This window comes from Parasteatoda tepidariorum, chromosome 7 (assembly GCF_982258835.1).
Source record: "Parasteatoda tepidariorum strain Cologne lab strain chromosome 7, Ptep-v5.0, whole genome shotgun sequence".
In the NCBI taxonomy this organism is placed as follows: Eukaryota; Metazoa; Arthropoda; class Arachnida; order Araneae; family Theridiidae; genus Parasteatoda; species Parasteatoda tepidariorum.
In genome coordinates, this window is record NC_141761.1 from 74733592 (window position 1) to 74756758 (window position 23167).

A 23167-nucleotide genomic window follows, 5' to 3' on the forward strand; every position below is an offset into this window, starting at 1 on the left:
AAACAACTTTGAATTCGTCTATTATGTAGAAAAATTAAAGGCACATGATACTGGTTTAAATTGATTAGAGCAAAAATGTTATTACTTTTAATCATGTATTTTTTCAGTAAACGTCCATTGTTCATCTTCATTTTGAGTTATACCATTTTTATTTTCATATCTTCATTTTTAATTATTTTATGTGTACTTTTTTAATAATCTTTTTTAAGTTTTTTTTATTTACACTAAATACGTGACACATGCTGATAAGCCATGAAATTAAGTATTTAATATATTGTTATTATTTATAAAAATTCAAAATATAACTAATTAAATCTAAAAATAAAGTCTTTAATAAAGAACTTAACAATTTTTATGATCACTAATGCTGAAGCCTTATAAATTAAAGCCTTTCAAATTGTAAATTATCATTACAATTGAACTATAATTGGATTATGTTAAAATACTGTTCACATTACTATATAATATATTAGAAGTGTTTGTAACATTTATTTTAAGAAAAATATTATTTTATATAATTAAGTCGAATTTGGTTTTTATTTCTTCAAATAAATTGACAAATCAATATTAAATGAGAACTGAAAGGCAGTAACAGTGTAGATTTTGCAATGACACGTTTTACAACTGTTATAAAAATAATTAAATTTCGTTCAACAATTTGAAGAATAATAAACTAAAACTTGATAAAGCATTAGTTTTCTCTCCATTGTTTTGTACAATGAATAGTTAAACTTAATAAATAATGTGTGTAAGAAGTGTAAATTGCTGAAATACTGAAATAATTAATCTAGTATAAAAATTAACTATCTATAAAGTGATATGTTTATAAGATTTGCCTTTTTTATAATGTAAGCCATAATATTGTCATACCCACAATATTCCAACAATCTAACTCAGCTCTGCAGAGTCATTTGTACACTTAAGATTATTAGAGATTAATTAAAAAATGAATCTAAATCATATAATTAAATATATAATAATCATTTTCATTCATGACATTTAATCTCTTATAATTTTTTAACAGTAAATAACAGTTAACGTGGCAATTGAAATTAAAATTAGAAAATTACTTTTTTTCTGTAAATATTCAGTTTTTCATTTTGCAAAACAAGACAAGAATTTAGCCAGTTTTGCAAAATTGCTGCTCTTTTTCAGAGAAATTTCGGCTAATAGATAGAAGCAATATTTTCATAAGAAATATTAAATATAATACAAAAATATTAAATTTAAGAAACATTTCCCCTAAAAGAATGCTATATTTTAAACTTAACGTATGTTATATATAATTTTTTTGCTTTCTGTGGTTTTGCTTCCTGTGGTTGCTTCTCAATCATCATTGATTTTTCTTTTTAAAAGTCAATAAAAAATCATTTTATTTCTGTAATAATCATCTTATAAATTTATTTCAGAACAATTTTGCAAGCATGTTAATCGTGACAAAATCAACCATTACTTATATATGAGTCATTATCAACTGCAAAAAAAATAAACTTAATACAGAATGCGTGAATTTATCGTTCCTTCTTTTTAATTAGGTAATTGATTACGTTGTATAAACGTATAGTATCATATGTTATCGTACTTACTTGATGTCGTATATACTTTTTTTATTCTATCATACTCATTGTACATCCTTCAAAGTACCTAAGTTTTATAGTTTCCACACTTTTTTTTTAATTCGGGTGGTAGTTGGTTATTTCGTATGTACTTATCATATCGTATCTTAACGTATCGTATCGTATGTATCTTCTGGTATCGCATCGTACTTACGTATCAATGTATATAATTTTGTATTCCATCGTACTTACTACAAATTCTCTAAATTGTAATTTCTAAAATTTAAAAAGGTGCTTTTTTTAGCGACGAAATTGTAATATAAAGTTAAATATCAAATACAGCAGAGGCAGTGTTTATAATTTTTAAGAATTCTTCCTGAAGGCAATGTTTGAAAAATTAGTTTCACTTGATATTTTTTGTTATTAGAGTGGCAGTTGATTATGTCGTATACGCTTCAATAATTTTCGTGTATACTTTATTAAGATCTCATCTTTTCTTTTAATTTATTATTTCTTAAAATTATGACTCATAAATAGTGAAATCAACTTTTTGAATCTGATGGACATTTTTGAATGTCTTTTTTGTCGTTTAATTGTGTATGCCAATAAAGATTTCTATCAATACTTATCCACAAACGAAAAGACTTTTGTGTTAAGTTCCCCGTGCAATTTTCTTCTTTATTTCCGCTTTATGGGAGCAGTGAAAGTTCGCTTAAAGCCATTATTGTCTTAGCAAAAAATGATTAAAAGAATGTGCTATTTTATTGTATGATTTTAGAAAACTCATTTATTTTCGCAAAATTATTTCCGTTTATTTTTTAAAGTAATTGTTTGAGTTTCCTGAAATTTAAATGCATTTTAAGTGCATCAAAGGGCTAAACTACCTTCCAACGGAAATTAAACTTACTGAAGCCAAACTTATGAGGAAGTAGCTGCTCTGCGAAAAAAATAAAACAAATCAGCTAAGTAAATAAATAAATTGCATTATTTCGTACAAATTTCTCACAAACTTCATAGTTTTGCAAACAACTTAACTAATTATATTTTTAAGTTGTATGCACAGTTATGCCAAGATGTAAGTAAATTATTTTTTGGTTCGGAATGACTTTTAGCTCCGATTCGATCAACAGAGGTTATTTTCTATTATTAAGATTCAAAAAAAGCTACTAACTGAGTTTTCTGCTGTAGTTGTAAATATGTAAATTATTAGAAAAAGGGAAACGATCCATAATAGTAATTTTCTTTTAATATAATCTAAAAAATATCTTCTTTTAATAAAATCCTTTTTTTAATATAATCACTCTAAAATACATTGCCGCTTGATTATGTTAGTGACTAGGCAAAAACTGTTCCGGTCATTGACCGAAAAAATAAATTTATATCAATGGATTACAATGGGCAATTAAATCTCGTGAATATCCAGCAGTTTCAAATTTCTAACGAAAAAAAAAATACAAGTTAAGTTCAGAAAGGAAAATTGCCTTTTCAGCATATTAAATTTCCACCGTGTTATTTCACTTTTACAGCCGGCAAAGAGGCCTACGTGGTATTTTTGACTACAAGTTTAACAATTTATTTGAAAACTAATTATTGAATGTTAAAGTCTTTTATTTCAGCGTTTCTATACTGTATATACTGCGTTTCTATACAGTACATCTTCAAATTTCTAAAGAAAAAAAAATACAAGTTCAGTTCAGAAATGAAGATTGCCTTCTCAGCATATTAAATTTCCACCTTGTTATTTCATTTTCGCAGCCTGCAAAGGGGCCTACATGGTATTTTTGACTACAAGTTTAACAATTAATTTGAAAACTAATTATCGAATGTTAAAGTCTTTTATTTCAGCTTTTCAATACTGTAAAAAATTTCGAATCAAATTACAGTAAAAGTACCGGCACTTAATACATTTTACCATAAAATCTGCTTTTAGCGAAATATGTTAAGGACCAAGAAATCTTATATACTGCAGTTTACAATAATAGTTACCGTAAAATCACTGATTCACTCTAATTAAATAAATATTACTGAAAAATTACAGTATAATATTTTACTGTAAAGCTGGATTTTATGGTTAAAACTGGTTTTATTTCTTAAGAATATCGTGGTTTGCAAAGATAAATGTAACGTAAAGTTAACTAACCGAAAGAACGGCGGTGAACTGCATCACTTATAATTCTTTTAATATAAAAGAATAATAACATAGTTTTAAAATTTTTAATCAAAAGACAAAGTTTTATTGTATTACCGCTTAAGGTCACGTTTATTGGATTTAAATATTTATTGGATAAATTACTGAAAACAGGACGCATAATATACTGTTTCAATATCCAAACGTCATAGAAAAGATGTTATCAATTAGAAAGCTTCAATATTATTTATATTACAGTAACAGCTTCATTCAATTTAGATGGATGTAAAAACTATTATAAGCATGATTTTTAAGCATAAAATTCTGATTAGAATCATAAACAGATCCCACAAAATACTTTATTGCAATTAGCAATAATGTTGATTCCTCAACAGAGTTTTGAATATTACCCTATATTTAAATAATGTTGCCACCTTTACTTCAGAAATTTCTCTCTCTCATGACCAAAAAGTTATCTAAAAAAATAAAGAATAATGTTCATTTTAATAAAAATGTTTTCAAAATTCGAACATTAAAATATTATTGATGTAAGTCATTAGCATTTGTGTTACTCTAAGTCAAAGTTGATTTTTTTTTATCCGCTTATTTTAAATAATCGAAAGCTATTACCTTAAGAATTATGTTCTATTTCAGCCACATATTCGTACCTTTAAAAATGAATATTATGTCGATTAGTTTTTAAGGATTTTGGGAATCAGTTGAAAAGTTCAGGTACTTCAATCTCTGAGTTGTAAAATAAATTCGAAACAGTTGCAAAATTATCAAATTGTTTATGGTGCGTTTTTTTCCGAATTTGTCGATATGAAGGCAAAAAATAATGACAGTAAAATTATGATTTTTTGCAGCGTACTTTTACGACTAAAAGTATTTTTTTGCTCTTTTTGAATTCAATGTTTACGTTTTTTCATTTATCTAGTTTAAAAAGTTCTGTTTCATTTTAAGCTTAAATTTATTACTTCATTATTTGACATTAGGGAAAATTTAAAATCATGAATTATTGAATAAACAATTAAAATAATTTGTTTTCAAAAATACAAATTCTTTTAATTCTGATTTTTGTTTTCAAATTTTGAAACATGCATATGTCTTTCCAAATTTCAGACAAATGAAATGACTGAGAGAAGCGACGTGAAAGCAACACCCGTATGAATTCCTAAATAGAATTACAGTATAGAATACCAGCACTCAGGGTGCTGGATATTTTTACCGTAAAATCCAATTTTACCGGAACTTGTAATAGAATAAAAAATCTGATTTACCATAATTTTTACGGTATTAATTAACACAAAATCGCTGAATCACTCTAATCAAATAAATAATACTTTTAAAATATTTTACAGTGAAAATAGAGTTTACAGTAAAAAGAAATTTCAGAATGATGCACCCAAAATGCCAGTACTTTATACCGTTATTTGATACGGAATTTTTACAGTGAGCTACTTAAGCAATAGTATTAATTTTTGTCAAGTAATAGCAAGCAGGAGGCCTGGCTTCTAATAAAAAAAGTAAATATGAACTAGGAATGTAAAAATGAGGTTATCGAGGCATCAAAAACGCTTGTTTTGTTATAAAAAAATTAAAAAGAAGAATGGAAATGCAGTATGATTTACGGAAAATATGCAAAACAATGATTGCTTTAGTAAAAAATTAGGCACTAATAAAAAGTTTAGAATTATAAAAATTAGGGATGGAAAATAAAGTGAAATTTTGGTAATACTGGTACCAATAATTGAAACAATCAAGCTAATTAGAACCTCAATGAAACAATACTCACTAAATTGGTCATCAATCATTAAGTCATTCATAATCATTGCTGAATAATTACTCAATAAATCATTACTCATAAATTAACTCCTTAATAATAATTAGAAAATAACTAAATTGAGTTAACATTAAAAGCTATTAATTTTTTTTGTTTTTTATTTGTTGAAAAAAATATTCCATCTTTGTCGTGACAGTTTGAGTTCATAACAGTTAAAAAAGTTTAGAATAAAAAAAATGGCAGCATATACAACTTAATTTTTTTAAAAATATTTTTATGTTTTATCTATGGTTTTAATATTCAGTATGAAGTTAAACTGCGTATTAAAATAAAAATAAAGAATTTGCTGAGAAGATGATAAAATTTGCTATGCAAAAATATTGCTTCATTTATGAAATTTTGAACTGGATTGAAGTATGAAATTTTGATTTCAATATGATTCATGTATTTAAAATCGCAGTTTAACAAACTGACGCAATCAACGCTCGATATTACTAACTATAATAAAATACTGCCTAATATTAAATTTACCATATGTATTTTATCAAAATTTTGTCTTGATCAATCAGCAGTTTTCATTAGTTTAAAAATATAAATCTGCTGATATGTGTTACTTGATATTTTTTTCATCAGTTCTTTCATTTTAAAACCAACTCAAACTTTGATGCTAGAAATATTTCAACTTCCTAAATTATTTACTTAAAAAAATAACAAATATTTTATTTTTCTTTATTCATGCATATATACCTAATTTTAACATTATAAAATTACAAATATCAAAGGAATTTTAAAATGTTAGAATATTTAAATCCAAAAAGTAAATTAAATAAAGTTTTAATACTAAAAAATGCTATTTTTTATGATTTCAGAGGTTGAAGTTTTCCCAAGGCATCAGAGTTTGGGTTCAGTAAAAAATTCCAATAAAGATTCTGAAGAAAATACTCCAGAACTTACGAAAAGCCCAGCAACAGGTGACTGCCTAATTTTATTTCTTCAGCGATAAACAGTTTACTTAGTGTTCGCAATTTTAATTAAATATCGATTTTCTTCTTGAGCATGGAAGGGCCTTACACCATTATTGACAATACACAATGAATTTCTTTAGGTAGTGAGTAACCTTTGAACACATTCTAACAAGAAGCTACTTTTAACGAAAAATGTATTATGTGTAACAATACTAATGTAAATATCAAATAATTTTGAACTTAAGTTTAAAAACTGTTTAACTATTACTGTGTTGAATAGTTTCCAAATGTAATTATTTGCTGTTTGAGCAAATTAGATATTTTTTTAAATATTCATTCACTCCAATCGTGTTGCTTAATTATGCAATTAAAAAACTAATATTCATTTTATCTTAAAGAGTAATTTTCAGTTTTAAAGTGTGAGTCAAATTTGATATAACGTGAGGCAAATGTTAAAAGAAAATGTACCTTCTATTGTTTAGTTTTTATACATAAAAATTAATATCAAGTAGAATATAAAAGCATAAAAAACGCGATAATTCCGGAAACCAGGTTTACTTTATTTGTTTTAAAACTCTAAATTTTTATTTAAGCTAGAGAGATGAAAATTAGGTTTAGCTTACTAATTATAGTGTTCATTTATAGGGTTCGAACAATTTTCATTGGTTATTCTTTCTATAAAAATTTAAAACCTGGCGGGTAAAGTTACCTAGACAACTAAAGTACCTCTGCTTACAAGATATTTTCAAAATAAAACTATTTCTAAAGTTATTTTTGGTAAATTGGAACTAATTATAATTGAGAATAATAAAAAAAACGTTGGGAATTGCTAAAAAAATATTTTCTATTATTTTTCAAAATATATTAACTTTATGCACTAGTTAAATTGTTAATAATATTGTTATAAGATTTTAATAAGCATAATCATGGGCAGAAATAATAAGTAAAGAAGGAGAAAATGTATAGGTTTGTATTAAAAATCACAAGGCATTTAAAACGTTTTGCTAAACTACTTTGGTTCAAGGAACTTTTTCTGGCAAAGTAGACAAAACTATGAATCGCTTTTAAATTTTTTTGTCGAGGAAATTCCCAAAAACCAGTCTTCTGCTTGCAGATATTGAGATTTTTCATTAATCTGAGTATTTTATAACGGTTTCCAACGCTCTTTCTTTTAAAGCGCATTGAATCTGATTGATCTTCCTGGCTTCTTGAATCATTATGGCATACTATTCGTTTTTACATTCTGCTACAATTAGTGAGTGGGGAGCATAATAATACCATTTTGCCCAAAACAACAATTATAATATAACTAAGTTATGAAACTTCTCAAGAATATCCCTTCAGTATTCATTATATGAGACTCAAATGGAAATGATATGTGAAACTTATCATCTATCACTACATTCTCAGAAATAAAGCTCGCACTTTTCATGATTCCGTAATTTTTGAGCTGTATTTTGTTAATTTTGAGAATCATTTTGTCCTAAAATCACGTAATTTGTGACAAAATGCGAACTCTCCTATATATGACGAAAATGCTTCCTCACCTCGTAACATCATCGCAGTGCATTGTGGGAGATTGTTAACTGGAATGAAGACTGGACCATCGAAAATAAAGTGACCAAACAAGCCGACCGGCATGTATGGTGGTCAAAGATTTGGTTTTGAGCCAAGAAGATGCCGAGTTCGACTTACGTAGCTATTCTTTGTGTCCTTCTTTTGTCGACGATGAAGTGGTTATTAAAAAAGTTAAATATGGTCCAGAGTGTTTTTTTTCCTTCGAAGAATGGAATGACGAAATATCTTTTTAATTTTGACTAATTTGTTTCCTTGAAGAAGTGACGATTATTATTTTGTTTTGACAAACTTTTTGCAAGCAGCATATACTAGGAAATGGTTTCGTTAAAAACAAGGAAAGTTTCATGAAATATGATCATCCGTTTTTTACCGTGTACTAGTTTCACGTATTAAAGTTTTTAAGATATCCAAGTTACTTGCGCACAGTCACTTTAAACATTAATTAGTTTTCTATGTTTAAGCCGTCAATAAATTAAGGACGATTGCTTCATTCATTCTTTCCAGCATTATAATCGTCAAGCCTGATTATTTTCTGAGTAATCAATGATCGTTTGAGTAATTACTGCTTGACACCCCCCCAACCGGTTTAATATGTAAAATAACACTGTAATAACTAAAATAGCACTGAAGACAGTCACCGCATCTATTTATTAGAACAGTCAAATAATGTTTGACCCATATTTGAGAACAAAAATAAAATCAATTTTGAATTCTTTTCCCATTTCATAGTACTCACATGAACAGATATATTTTGAACTCAATTAAAAAATATCTGAAACATCTCTATTTTGTGAAAAATAGAGGGGTTTTAACTTCATAAAAAATTGAATAGAATTTGAAACTAAGTTCTGGTTACACAAGTTAGTTAATTCCATATTTTATGTTAATTAAGCAATATAGAAAATTATATAGATGTTAATTCATTTTATATTTTCTCTGTTCTATTATGCATAGTGTAGGGAAAAAAGTTTTTATTTACAAGCAACTTAATTTGTACCTACCATTTAGCTGTAATGTTTCTTTTAACAATTAAAATTAGTCATTGAATATGTTTTTTTCTTATTGTAAATACATGTTCTTAGTATCAGTTAAAAAGTTCCATGTCGCTTTCCTATGTACGAAAGAAAGAAAATGTAACTGATTTTTGAAACGTAAACTTGTTTTCATTTTTTTAAAACGAAACTCTTAACTAGAACTTTTGCAATTTACTTATTTTAATAAGATCGTTTGCGTCAAAAAAGGAATAATTATTTAGTATATGAGGTAAGTATAATTTCATATCAGTAAAGAATTCAGTTTTTTTAAAGTTTAAAATTCTGATACATAGTATAGTTATATAGAGTTACATTTTGGATCTACCAAACACTCTTAACTGAAGTAGCTAATTTTCCAATGATCTTAATATTCAATGCAGAACCACAAATTAATTAAAAATAAAATAGTCATTTATAAAACTTACTGCAAATATCGTATGCTACACTAAAAAAATGCATAGTTTTATAAATATATTTATTTTTATTTTGGAATTTATTTTTCTTTTTTCTTTCTCTTTAAATTAACTATTGATCTCATCGTTGAAATCTCTTATATTAGTTATAGCAGCTCAATAATTCATTTTTCATTTAAAATAACAACCATTTGAAAAACTTGCAGTTGACGAATTACAGTTAAATTTAAAATTACAATATTTTATTTTTATTTTTTAGACAATGGTTTGTTTATTATTAACAAAAAAAACAGCGCCCCAACTTAAAAAAAATATACTTCAAAATAGTTATATTTTCATATTTCCTTCATATTATGTCCGACTGTAAGACTGAATATGAATATTTGTTGTATTTACTGAAAAATATCTTTCCTTAAAAGTCAATTAATTTTGAATTAAATTAAATTAAAAAAAAGAATATAATATATTCTAAATTTCGATTTAAATACAATTTTAAAAGAATTATACCTGAAAGTGAGCAATGACTTTAGATTACTTTTTAATACTTAAATAATTTAAATCTAATGTCTTATACCATATTACAGTTAACTGCATTCTAAAATAATTACAATGAAGAATAAACTTCGTTCTCGTGTATACCCTTTAATTTATCACAGATTGCTGTATGGAATCTCAATCTCTCAATCTTCTAGCACATGGCATTGAATGAAACGCAAAATGCAGCTAGTGATACCTTTCTAAACCCTATTCCATGGCTGAGTGCCTCCGGCAAATGAGCTTATTTACTCAATAATTGAGCTCTGCTATCCATTGAAGGAAATTAGCCGTGGTTGTTTTCTGGATTGCGAACTGCCACTTAACTGATATTCCTTTAAGATGTTTGTTGACTGCTTTGAAGAAGTGACAGTTTGTTACTAACTACGAACTAAGTTTAAGAAGTTGCGAATACACAAACATACTGTTTGCTAACACTATTAATTACATTTATTTTAATAACATAGATTATATCTTTAGTCCTCTCATTTATCTTAATGTCTTTTTATAAGGAAAATTATGAAATCAAGTGAATACGCGTCATTGTTTTGAACAAATTTGTAATTTTTTTGCTAAATTATTTTCATTTTTAGTTTTAACGTTTTTGTTCCATGCGCAAAATTGAGATTAAATACAATTTTAAAATAATCATATTCCCTTAAAGTGTAAGGTGTTATTAAGTTTTACTTAAGGTTGTTATGAAGTGTTAAGGTTGATTCAAGGTTTATTTGAAGTTGACCTCAAAAACAGCTTTAATTAATCTACCTCCCAAGGTATATGACGTTCTCTTATTAACACTGGAGGTTATTTTGAGGTTAATAAAAATCTACCTCGAAGCAACTAACTTAGAGATGTTGTTTTGCGGTATACTTGTTACTTTTTCTGCTCCTCAAGAAAATAAGTACGTTTGAGAAGTGAATGATTTCATCTGATTTCAACTAAAAATATTGCTGATCTATATATGAGGTTTATGGCTAAGGTTATTTTTGGTGCAAAACATAACCTCATTTTCTACCATAAGTGTATTTTTTTACACATTTCAACATCAAAACAACCTCACAAGCAATTTATTTTTAAAGGGTCTATAATTAAGCAGTTAGTTACTAATTTTATATTTCTTTTTTATACTTAAATAATTTAAATCTAATGTCTTACATAATATTACAATTAGCTGCATTCTAAGATAGTTACAATAGATAATAAACTTTGTTTCCGTGTGTACCCTTTAATTTATCACAGATTGCTGTATCGAATCTCAATCTCTAAATCTTCTAGCACATGGCATTGAATGAAGCAAAATGCATCTTGTGATACTTTTCTAAACCTCATTCCATGGCTACCTCAAATGAGCTTATTTAAATGAGCTCTGATATCCACTGAAGGAAATTAGCAGTGGTTTGTTTTCTGGATTTTTTGAACTACCACTTAACTGACATTTCTTTAAGATGTTTGTTATCTTTTTGAGCGAAGCGACAGTTTGTTGCAAACTAAGTTTAAAAAGTAACGAACACACAAACAAACTATTTGTTAATATCATTTACTAAATTTATTATAATAACATTTATTATCCTCTGGCCTCTCATTTATATTAACGGTTGTTTTAAGGAAAATTATTAATCTGCATCATGGGTTATTGTTTTGGAGAAATTTATTATAAGTCTCATGACAATTTTTTTGCTAAATTATTGCTACTTTTTAGTATTAACGTTTTTGATCAATCCGCAAAAGGGATGGGGTAACTCCACACACGTAACGAAGGAAATTGATGAATTCCTTTGTCAAAAATTATATTTTAAAGTCACATTATCTCATTAAAGTCATTATACTTCATTGAGCCACTTAGTTCATTGAAGCTGAGTATATACTTTAGCCAATTGGGCTAAGTTGTCAAGATCAGGATCGGATGAACGGCGGGTTGCCTGCCAACGTAAAGAAATGTTGTTAAATGGTCAAAACAACTTGTGATATCTGTACCTTTAAACTAGGCGCATGCTTTAGCTGAGAGGACTAAGCTGTCCATCATAGGAGAGGTCAAACGTAAGGGATCAATTCCTATCCTGGTCACCACAATATTTTCTTAATTCTTTCAACACTTACTTAATTTCTCCTTTACTGCCCTCTCTACGTCTGTACCTAAAATGTATTAATACCAAATGAAGATCAATGGAGAAGAAAATGGCGATTAGATCGCCGTATTCTGAGTATTGAAGATTACTAAGTTTTCGAACTATCTATAACCTGGAAAATAGGTTTCCCTTACAGCTATAACGCAGTGAAGCATACTGTTGAAAAACTGTTCCCTTCAACTCGCAAATTCGTTTTTGTTTCTAGGAATCAATTTTCTGGGACTAAAACAGTTCTTTCTTTCTTATCTTCAAACGGGAATACAATAATAATACATTCAACGGAAAAAGTAAACAATATATTTTTTTTTGTAAAAAAATAAACTTTTTAAAATTATAATTGATTTTTTAACTATCCCTTTATAGTGGAATTACCATCTACAGATATGTATAGGGTAAAGTTATTCAAAATGTGTGAAATGATTAATTTAAGATTAAACTATATTTAAATGGGGAATAAAAAAGAAGAATTTTGAATCGCCTTTTTTATTTTGCGCACCAATACATAACTGTTTCTCAGTTGTTCTCGTCCTCACACACACACACCAACATTTAACCCCGCGCCTATGCCCCTTAAAGAGCATTTATCGGTTAATGGTTAAGGTTGGAAGACGAGACAGATAGAAAAAAAGAGAGGAAAAATAGCAAATAGAAACAAAAAAGAGAAGAAAATAAGAAGAAATACGAAGAAAAAAAAACGATTGTTCTATTTGTTAGGGCATTTGATTAAAAAGTATCCAGAGCTAATTGGCCAAGTTTAGTTGTGGTTGTTGCTCAACTTTGCATAATTTGTCATTTTATCATGAAAATTATTTCAGGACTTCCTCGTATTCTTCTAGAAAATTAATGAGGTTTGTTGCCTTCTGTTTCAAATTTGGATTCTTATGGATGGATCTCATCCAAGCTATGAGGAACTCTAGCTTTGGTTGTTTAAAGTGGTAGGATGTGGTAAGCGGACATTCTATTGCATAATGCCACACTGTTCCTACTCCTCCACAGGCACATGTATTGTCAGTTGCCAGGCAGAATCGCTTTAGATATGCTTTAGAGGGGCCATGCTCTGTAAAGAAGAGGATTGGCTGTCTATTCCATTCCAAAGGTTTAAATGAGACATTTGGTAAAATTTCTCTGATTAATGTTCCTGATTTTGGTTTGTGATGATGTCCTCATTGTAACGTCCTTTATATTTCATTTGTTACCCTTGAGAGGGTGATGGCATCCCTTGACTATACACATAATCAGCTTCTTCTTTACATGAATAAGAAAGTCTCACTATGTTGACCTATTTACGAACAGATTCATTGTTCCAAGTAAGGTAGTTTATATCAAGGCTATTACGGATTGACATAATAACTTCTCAATAAAACGAATTCCACCTGCTATGTTACGGAACTACAGGTGTAAATTGGAAAAAAAGGACCAGCAGATTTAATAAAATGAGAATCACTCGTGAGTTCAATTTTCTTATTTTTCGTGAAGCAGTTGAACCTACTCTTTTATGCATTTTTCTATGCTGCGGATCTGCATGATAAATTTTACTACAACTTCAATATTTGAAAATGAAAAAAGCTCACTTAAAAAGCATGCATCTACTGTTTCAAATATTTGAAAAAAAATGCCTACTTTCATTCGGATAATATTTAAGATATACTATTAAACGTATATGAAATGAAACGTATATGAACAGTAGAATATAAAATATTGATACTCCAAATTTTTTCCATATTTCAATTTTGAAGTTCAAAACTGTAACTAAAATATCACCTGTACGATAGTTTTCACAAATTTATGATTTACCCCTTAAATATTAAGATTGCATTTTATTACGTACATTAGATCAAAAACTATTAATGAGCAACACTTAAGTACAAAAACAACCGATACGATTTGTGATTTTAGGTAATTCTATTTCGGATAACTTTTATTTTACGAGAAAATAATAACGAATTTTAGAAAATAATTTCTTTAAACAGCATTTTATCTTTCTTAAGGGATTTCAAACAGTACCAAAAATAATTGTTAGCCAACCGCTAGAATAAATAACATTAACAAAATAAAATTTAATTTTTATAGAAATTTTGATTAAATTCTTAAAATTTTTAAATAAGAAATACTAAGCATTAATTTTAAATCATTGACTTCATTTAAACTGAAAGGTATTTAAACACATTATCTGTTTTTATAAAAACATATTGGAAGCTTAGTGTCAAACTCTAACACACCCCAGTTTGCGTTAAAAAAAGGAAGACAATTCCATAAATCGAAATTTTTTCCGTAGCATGAATGAAGATGCAAAAATCGAAAACGTCCCAGAATCCAATATCTTTCTTGGATACTCTTTTGGGCACTTCTTCTTTTCTACGATTTCTAGCATTCTAGAAAAAATGAAAAGAAGTCCGTAGGATTGACAGATCCGTCTCAGAAGACATCTGGAAATCCTTCTGGAACCATCAAATATAAAGTCGATGAAAAGTGGCAACGAGAAATGCAAAATTGGGACTTTTCTGTTTCGATTCAGTAAGGTTTCACCTAAACTTTTTTTGCGACCTAATATTTGCACTTTCTGATTCTAATAACAAAATAGTTTGGTTGATAACTTCGCGACTTATAAAAAAATCGTTTGCAAAAGAATTCAAATGAATTTATTCATTTCTATATAAATTCTCTTTCCATACCGATCGTAACAAACAATCACTAACATGTACGGAAAGTGTTATATGCTCGTAATTTTTTGAAACATAATTTTTAATTATCATAATGCTTAAATTATGAATCAAATGATAATTGTGTCCATACTTAAAATAAACACAAAAATTAAAAACGAAAATTTTTCATTGACGTTTAGAGACGAAGAAACACGCCAACAAAACAGAGGCATGCTGATGCAAACGAATTATAGTGAAGGACTTAACATTCTTTAAGTGTTAAAAAAATTATATAAATTAAAAAAAAGCTGAGCTAAGTACTTGGTCATGGTTGTGCGGTTTGTATTCATTTTGTGATCGCTCTTGGATTGGAATGTATATAAAAAGTGTTGTATCAAATATAATAAATAACTATAACTTGGACGATATAAGTTTTACCATATTTCAAGTTCCCAAAGTGCAGTTTTTGAAAGAGAGACAAAATAGAAAGAAAGAGAGTTTTGAGAGACGAAATAGTTTTTGTCGTTTTGGTTAACAAATGAAAAAAAATTATCATTCAAGAGACGAAAAAAACTCAAATAAAATATGATACTACAGTTAACCAATTTCCGATAGAAAAACACTTAACTATTATACGAAAATATTTTTTTCCTTTGGGCACCAGTTTGTTAAAAAACTTCATCTAGGAGTTTTTCCTTCTTTTACGTCAAAGGATATACCAAAAGCCACCTCGTCGATTCAAATAAGACGGAAATAAAGAATAAAAACCATTTTCATATAGGAATATCTTCTATGGATCTATGCTGTATCTTAATCATCTTCACATGCTCTATTTGTTTATTTTATAATTATTCAATATACTTATCATTTATTAAATAATACATCCATATTTCATTGGATTATTCTATTATTTATTTTAAAAATATAAATCAATATTTACTATTAATCATCAATATTGTACACTTTGAGAACTTAATTTCTAAGTGTGGTGAAAATGTTAGAGCCTAATTGAACGGATTCTAATAACAATGATTTGTAAGTGAATCATGTTAGTATCATCCAACTGTAAACGGAACTACTCTGTAAAAATTTAAGGTAAAAAGTACTAACGGTGTCGGTTTTTTTTAGAGTAAATTTTTTCCGGGACATGTTACGGAACAAAAATTTAATTAAATAAATATCAATGTAAAAATTACGGTAAAATGTATTTTATGATGCATCCAAAGTAAACGTACTTGATATCGTATTTTGATCTGGAATTTTCATAAAGTCAACAGGAAACTTTTGATCTTGCAGATAATCTTCAAGAAAAAAAAAGATAATATTCAAGATTAAATCAGGTTTCTTGCTGCGACAACAGCAAAACATGTGGCATAATTGGTAGGGGAGATGTTTTTCATCATCCTTACTGTGCGGACATTGCTCCCTTCAATTTTTAAATGTATTTAGCCATGAATAATTATGAGTAACAGTTACACTGTTGCTAGAGTCGCAAGAAAATATTCAGTTTTTAAAGGTTTTAGCTGTTACAAATGTGGAATTAATAAAAATATGCCAAGCTGAGATCCTATTTGAAGAAAATAAGTTTAACTTCCCGAGCAAAATGAATGCAGAAGTATGAAATTAATGTTTCAATGACTCACTAAAACTTACGCCTTCTTAAAAAAACTGTTAAAAAATGAAGGGAAAACTTTATTTTATTATTTTTTAGCTAACAATGGTAGATTATAGTTTTGTTTAAAAAAAATTGGGGGGAAATATTTGGGAAACAATATTACATTTAGCAAGGGAATATTTATATTGATATCGCTGTGAGTAAACAGCAACATTTCACAATAGATTATGAAATGTTTCACAAACAACAGCTTAATTTCTTTTATGGTGTTTTTATAACCAAACTCTGAATACCAGTGGGATTTCTCATGGGATTTAAGCACATTGCTTATAGCTACGCGGAATAATATCAGGTAGACTTGCAGTGTTACGTGAGACTTTTATGAGTTTATTAAATTCAGATATGCTGATTAAAAGTAAATAGCATGTAAAGTGTATATTCTTTTAAAAAATGATGCTTTACTTGCACAACGGGAATGCAAAGAATATTTCACAACATATTAATATCTAGCACTCATAAAAAGATATTTTTCAAAGAGAAATATTAATTCTTTATAAAAAAAAGTTCTTTTCTTAGAATATTTTTGAATCTATTTCATTTTAGAATGCATTTCCTCTTTCTTTAAGAATTAATCAGGAGGATTAATATTGATTTTAAATCACAAAAAAAATTCATTTTATATTGCGAATGATCAGTGGAAGTAAGGTATTTTAGATTTAATCTGTGCTTTCATTTTATAAATATCTTAATTATTTGTTGCTCAGAAAATGTCTTCATATGCCTCCTTTCAATCAATAACAAAAATTGGAACTTAAATGTAGTAAAGTAATTGCCCACAACTCATTATAAAGAAATCTGTTTTTTTTCTTCTGTAATACAGTATTGTTCTTTTTTAATAGAATAAAGCGTATAAGTACTCTTTTTAGAATTAAATTGTTTGAAATCAGACCTTTCTAAATTAACATTTCTTACGTTTAAAATTAAGGAAAATAACCTACCAATGTTTTCTTATTTATTAATAATTATTGAAAACAACCTTGGCATTGATAAATTAGAATAAAAAATGAAAACTTCGGTTATGGACAACAATGCCTTAAATTTTTTATTATTTTTATAGCTTGCTTTGCCCATTAATTTGTTTGCTCATTCATTATTGCGCATATTTACTAATATGATGTTTAAAAGTTTCACTCGTTCTCTTATTCACTAATCAGCTAATTCACTGTTTTATTTATTGATTTTCTAATTTACTAGTATAAAACCATTAATTGTCAAAAACTTGCCAATACTGTCTAATTATCATATTTTTTTAAAGTGTTTAAAAAATATTTTTTGAGTGCTTGAAAGGTGCTTATTTTTGTTGAAAAATTCGGCTATGCACCCCGAGTTACTCTTGCTAATAACGGTTGCTATGAAGGTGTATACATACAATGATGGTCTTTTTAGCTAAAAAGTAATGGATATCAAGCATTGTAATATGGTAATGTATAAAATAAAAAAATAAGCAATCAATTAAAATAATTTTCAATAAAAAAGTATAAAAATCTAATTAAATGCTATATTCAGTTTTTTAAATAGTTAATCCATTTTATTAAACACGCATTTTGAACTGTGTACAGATTTAAAAAAGTCTCCGACAATATGTAATTAAAATAACAGCAACATTTATCGACAATACTCATTACAACCTAATTGTATGGTATGCTGTGTTAGATTCAAATAATTACGTTTTTTCTAATGTTTAATATTATATAATTATTATTAATAATTATTTCCAATGCTTGCCGATTAAAGTATTACTTATTATCTGATTATTACGCATATTATGTTAACTGACTATCCTAACAATATAGCAAGGAACTGAAAGAACATGTCCAAAACAGAAATACTCAATTAAATAAAAAAATTCCAATGTCCTTTTAGTTATTATTATTTATTGCTCTTACCGATAACTTTACTCAATTAGATGAAATTAAACATGTTTTTAGAAATATTTACTACATTAAAATAAAGATTTACTACGTATATTCAGTATCATACGTTATAATGCCATAACACAAGTTCAACTCCTGAAAGTCAAGAATTACTACCATGAACAATAGGTTTCTCCTGTACCTGTTCGTCACGTTCCGTCATAAATCAACTGTTTACGCAATACCTATAATATGTATCTTGGTACCAATAATAATGCATTTAGTATATATAAAAAATAAAAATAAAAATCTTTAATCCTATTACCAAAATCCAATGCCATTGACTTCAATAGAAATATAGTGATTTTACTTAGTTTTCTTAAACGAAAAAATAACTTTCCTCTATTAATTCAACTTTGTAACACGAAACTAATTTTTATTTATTTCAATTTGTACCTATTTTGAAAAATAATTAAGCATTACACTGACAAACTAGTTATATAACACAATAAAGAGACAAAAAGAGAGATTAACGATATTGACAAAAATTAATTTTTCTGGAACACTGTTTATATTTCAAATTTTCATCGAATACTGTTCAAATATTTTTTAATTTTAATAAAAGTGCAACAATTTTATATTTTCGATACATATGCTAAAACTTTGTGAAATTCTTCGCGATAAGTTCTTCTCTATATAATAGACACAGAAAAAAGTTCTTGAAGAAAAAGCAAGGAGGAAGAGCATTTTTGAAAAACACAACTTTTAAAATTACATGATTGTGATGATAGATTTGATTTAGGCTGTTAAAGAGGAGTTCAATACAATTAAATATTTAATCGAATGTAAGTAGATACTTCTTTTAAAAACTGATTAATGTAAAGTTTACTTGTAGCTTGTAGAAACGATCTTCTTGTGAATATTCTCATTTTTCCTAATTGTACATAATTAAATTATTAATAGTATTATTGTTTAAAATATATCAATTATTGATAGTTTCTCAAGAAGTTTATTTTGTAATAAGTTAAAACTATTGACGAAAAATATACAATGTTATATTTTAATGCAGTTTTTTTAAAACTATATAACTACTGTTAAAACATCACAGCACAAATAGTGTAAATATTAGAATTCTAAAAATTTTATTAAATAGTATGTAGTTTCTTCTTCGAACTTTAAAGAAATCCTTGTACTTTAGTTCATTGTTTAAATATTTTATTATTTTAAATTCGGGCTTAATTCGCTCAACGGCGCAAATCAAATTGAACATTAGTTCATATAATTGATAAAGTGATGTTTTTTTCTAATGCTTCTTTTCAAAGACTTTATTTTTTGGGTTCTTCCCTTATCTTTCTCTCGCTTCTCTCTTTTTGTTGGTTGTTATTTGCTATGTGTGAACGTTCAACACTGAAGTATACTTTAGATTTAGGATGTATTTTCAGAGTGTATGGATTTCATGTGTGAAGTATTTTTTGCTACATATATAGTATATATGCGTTGTGACTTAATCTGACTACTTTCGTAACTAATGATTTGTTCGTAAGTACTCGATGAAATATAGACTTTTAGAAATGTAAATAGTTGAAAAACTATCTAAAAAACGGCGGGTAAATCGAGACAAATGGTTTTTAAACTTTCAATCAGCACATTTTAATAGTCTTTGAAAATGTGTTGAATACCTTTGTATCCGTATTTGCTTATCGATGTTCTTTTTTTTTTTGTCGTTTGCCTGTTTAGGCAGTGGGGGTGCGATTGTTCCTGTTTTTCAGTGGCGCCATCTATGGCCAGGAATTCGACTTCTGCCACGCCGTTCACACAACTACAACCCGTTTATAGGGTGGGTCACAGTCACACACAAAGGAGAAAGGACATAGAACACACACAGAGAGAAAGAAACATCTATGCCTTGCCCGGGATTCGAACCCAGGACCTTTCTGATGCAAGGACAGTTCCCTGCCCCATACACAGGCCGGTCGGGTTATCGATGTTTGATGCTTCAATAACAATGTACCAATTTTCTCACGATTCTCGTTTACAAATAAATATATTTTCCTCAATTATTTTCCTTTTAAATTGCAAAATAAAAAAATTAGTACCAGTTATTCTCGAAAAGGATATATGCTCTAATAAAGCCGTATTGAACATAGCGTCTAATGCTCAATCTTTATTTTTTTTCTGGTGAAGTTTTATACTACTAAATTTACCATAATTTGAGTGAGAAAGATCAACTCTCCAAAAAGGAAGATTTACTATATACGTAGCGCCCTTAGCGCCTTGTATTCAAATTTATCACAATTTCTCCATGTCTTAAGAAAAAACTTTGATTTTATTTTATTAGATTTCAATCAGGTTTCAATAAAGGTTTTAAATTTCCATAAGGTTTTAAATTTTTAAAGACACGCTTGAAAAGCGTAATCAATTTGAGAAACAAGTGGTTTCGTACACCATCTAAAATAATAATTCGGTGACTCCAAACTGATAATCCAAATTATAAGAGAGAAGACAAATAATTTATACAAATATGTGATAAAGCTAAGTTTTGTTTGCTTAGATCTGTAAGCATGCATTTTACTCTTATTGTAAAATATTTTATTTTATATTTTTGTAACCGTCGTTAAACAGTGGACCCAATTTTGGGTTTACGATTGCCAATGTTAAACTCCGTAGCCTTTTAATTTTGCACCCTATGCAGAAGGGAACCAAGGGAATACCAAGGGAACGCCTGGATCAAACATCGGGGAGAAATTTGCCTTCGTGGAGGACTTTTTGATTGAATTATCCCTCATTTGCGTTACATAGAGAGGAAAACATCTCACGGTTATCTTGACTGCAAGGGGACTCTAACCCATGATCCATCTACCACTGAAGATATTTTACGTCAGCACTGTAGTTGTTGCGAACCGGTGGTTGGGAGGAGTTTTAAAGTAGAAAGTTAGGTCCACCATGTCATCTATCATAATGTGGGAGGGTAAATAATGTAGGAGTCTAAATAATGCCATCTATCATAATGTAGGAGGGTTCTAAAAACTACCAATTAACATAAGCATTAATAGAAATACTGTTCAAACGAGATAAAAAAAATCAAAAGAAGATGCAGAAATTTTGGAACGTCGGGGAGTTAGATGATTTTTCGTGGAGATAGTTTTATTTTTATTTTATTGTATCACGCCGTTACGGGAAATGATAAACGTTAAAAATCATATAATCCCATTTTTATGCTTTTTTTGATGTTTTAAATAAATCTTATCTTTTTATAAATATCGTCTCTTCAGTAATGCTTGATTCGGTATAGTATGTATACCAAATATGTTGCGGGTTAGTTCAGAATTGTGACTTTGTACGAGGTGCATGGACTCAAACATACATCTAAAAATTTTGTTTCATTTACATTGATTACAATGACTTTTCCACAACATTAAACAATATTTTTTTTAAAAAAAAACTTTAAAATCTCTTAAAGAAAATGGAAGTTTTAAAAAAATATTAACAGTAAAAAATATCTCAAATGTAATTATAACAAGAAATTTTTATTTTACTTTAATGTTATTATTCAACTTCCATATCAATGCTTTAAAATATATTTTAGTGTTACTCGCCATAATTAATAGTAGTTTGGTTATTTATTTTAAAATATGTTAGATTACTGAACTAATGTAAAATTTGCTACTTTATTTTAACAATATAGTTATTTTATAAAATAGTTATTTTATAATATAGCTATTTTATAATATATAGTATATAAATTTTGTTTTTAAAACATGTGCCGGATATATAACTATGATTTACTTTTATTAATTAGCATTATCTAATCTAATTTAAGTATGAAAATTTAAGTAAACAGAAATGAAGGCAAGGATTTAAGTGAAATAAGTCAAAATGGAAAAGCATTGAAGGCAGATTAAATCAAAATTATCCTAAGCAAGCATTATAAATAAAAATATGGAAATAAAAACCGAACAAATTTTATACTAAGCACTATATTGCTAATTTCTCCAATACTTATTAGATGTAAAATAAATATATAACTTGAAAAAAGATTTTTCACCGTAAAAAAGGAATTAAATGTTCTATAACATAAGTCAAACCTAAATTTTAATGAACTTCGTTTGTAGAATAATTAACAAATATAACGTTATAAGGAAAATTACATTCCTTCTAAAATGGATCAAGCCATATAAAAGTAGCTTATTCTATTTTTCAAATGTATTTATTTTGAATGATAAGCTATTTTTATCACTTACGTTCTTCATTTATCTTATCTGAAAAAAAAAATACATATAAGAAGTCATTATAAGCAGGAACCAATATCTCTAGTTTTGATCGGATTCGCTGATATTTAAATTTCTCGTACGAATCTGGCAATAAGATTCTTTCAACAGTTGAAGATCTCATTGCCTGGAGCTGACATTTAATGTTTGAGAGCAGTGCAAGGAAATAAATTCTTTAATGCATTTCTAAACCACTTTAAAAGAATCTCCGGTTTTGAAACTCATGCAAGAATGAACTCGGAATTCTATGATAAATAAGGTTCGAAATATCCTTAACTAGGAAAACTGTTTCACCGAATTACTAAAAACGTGACTCAGAATTATATCCTAAACCACATACGCGTCTTAGGCGAAGCGTAAATTAGAAGGCCGGATTGCTTCCAGTACCTCTTAATCAATCGGCCGAAAACTGCAATGGGGCCTAATTGCCTTCTAATTACCCACTTACACAAGCCCACAACACGCATTAGGCCCTGGGCTATTCTCTTGCATTCAGATGAGATGGTTATTGACGCCTTCGCATCGAATACAGCTTAAGCGAGTTACGAAAATTTTCTTTTAATTCGAACCAACCCAGAAAGCAGACGTCCCCCACCTTATTCTTACTGGATG

The 23167-nt window shown here is 27.9% G+C and overlaps 1 protein-coding gene across 1 annotated transcript in view; it reads left to right on the forward strand.

The window, feature by feature from the left end:
- LOC107453725 (lachesin) overlaps positions 1 to 23167 on the forward strand; it is a 282317-nt gene that overhangs the window by 254535 nt on the left and 4615 nt on the right. The window contains exon 10 of the mRNA XM_071183280.2: positions 6337 to 6438. Within this exon, the coding sequence (XP_071039381.2) occupies positions 6337 to 6438 (102 nt within the window). The remainder of the gene's footprint in view (positions 1 to 6336; positions 6439 to 23167) is intronic.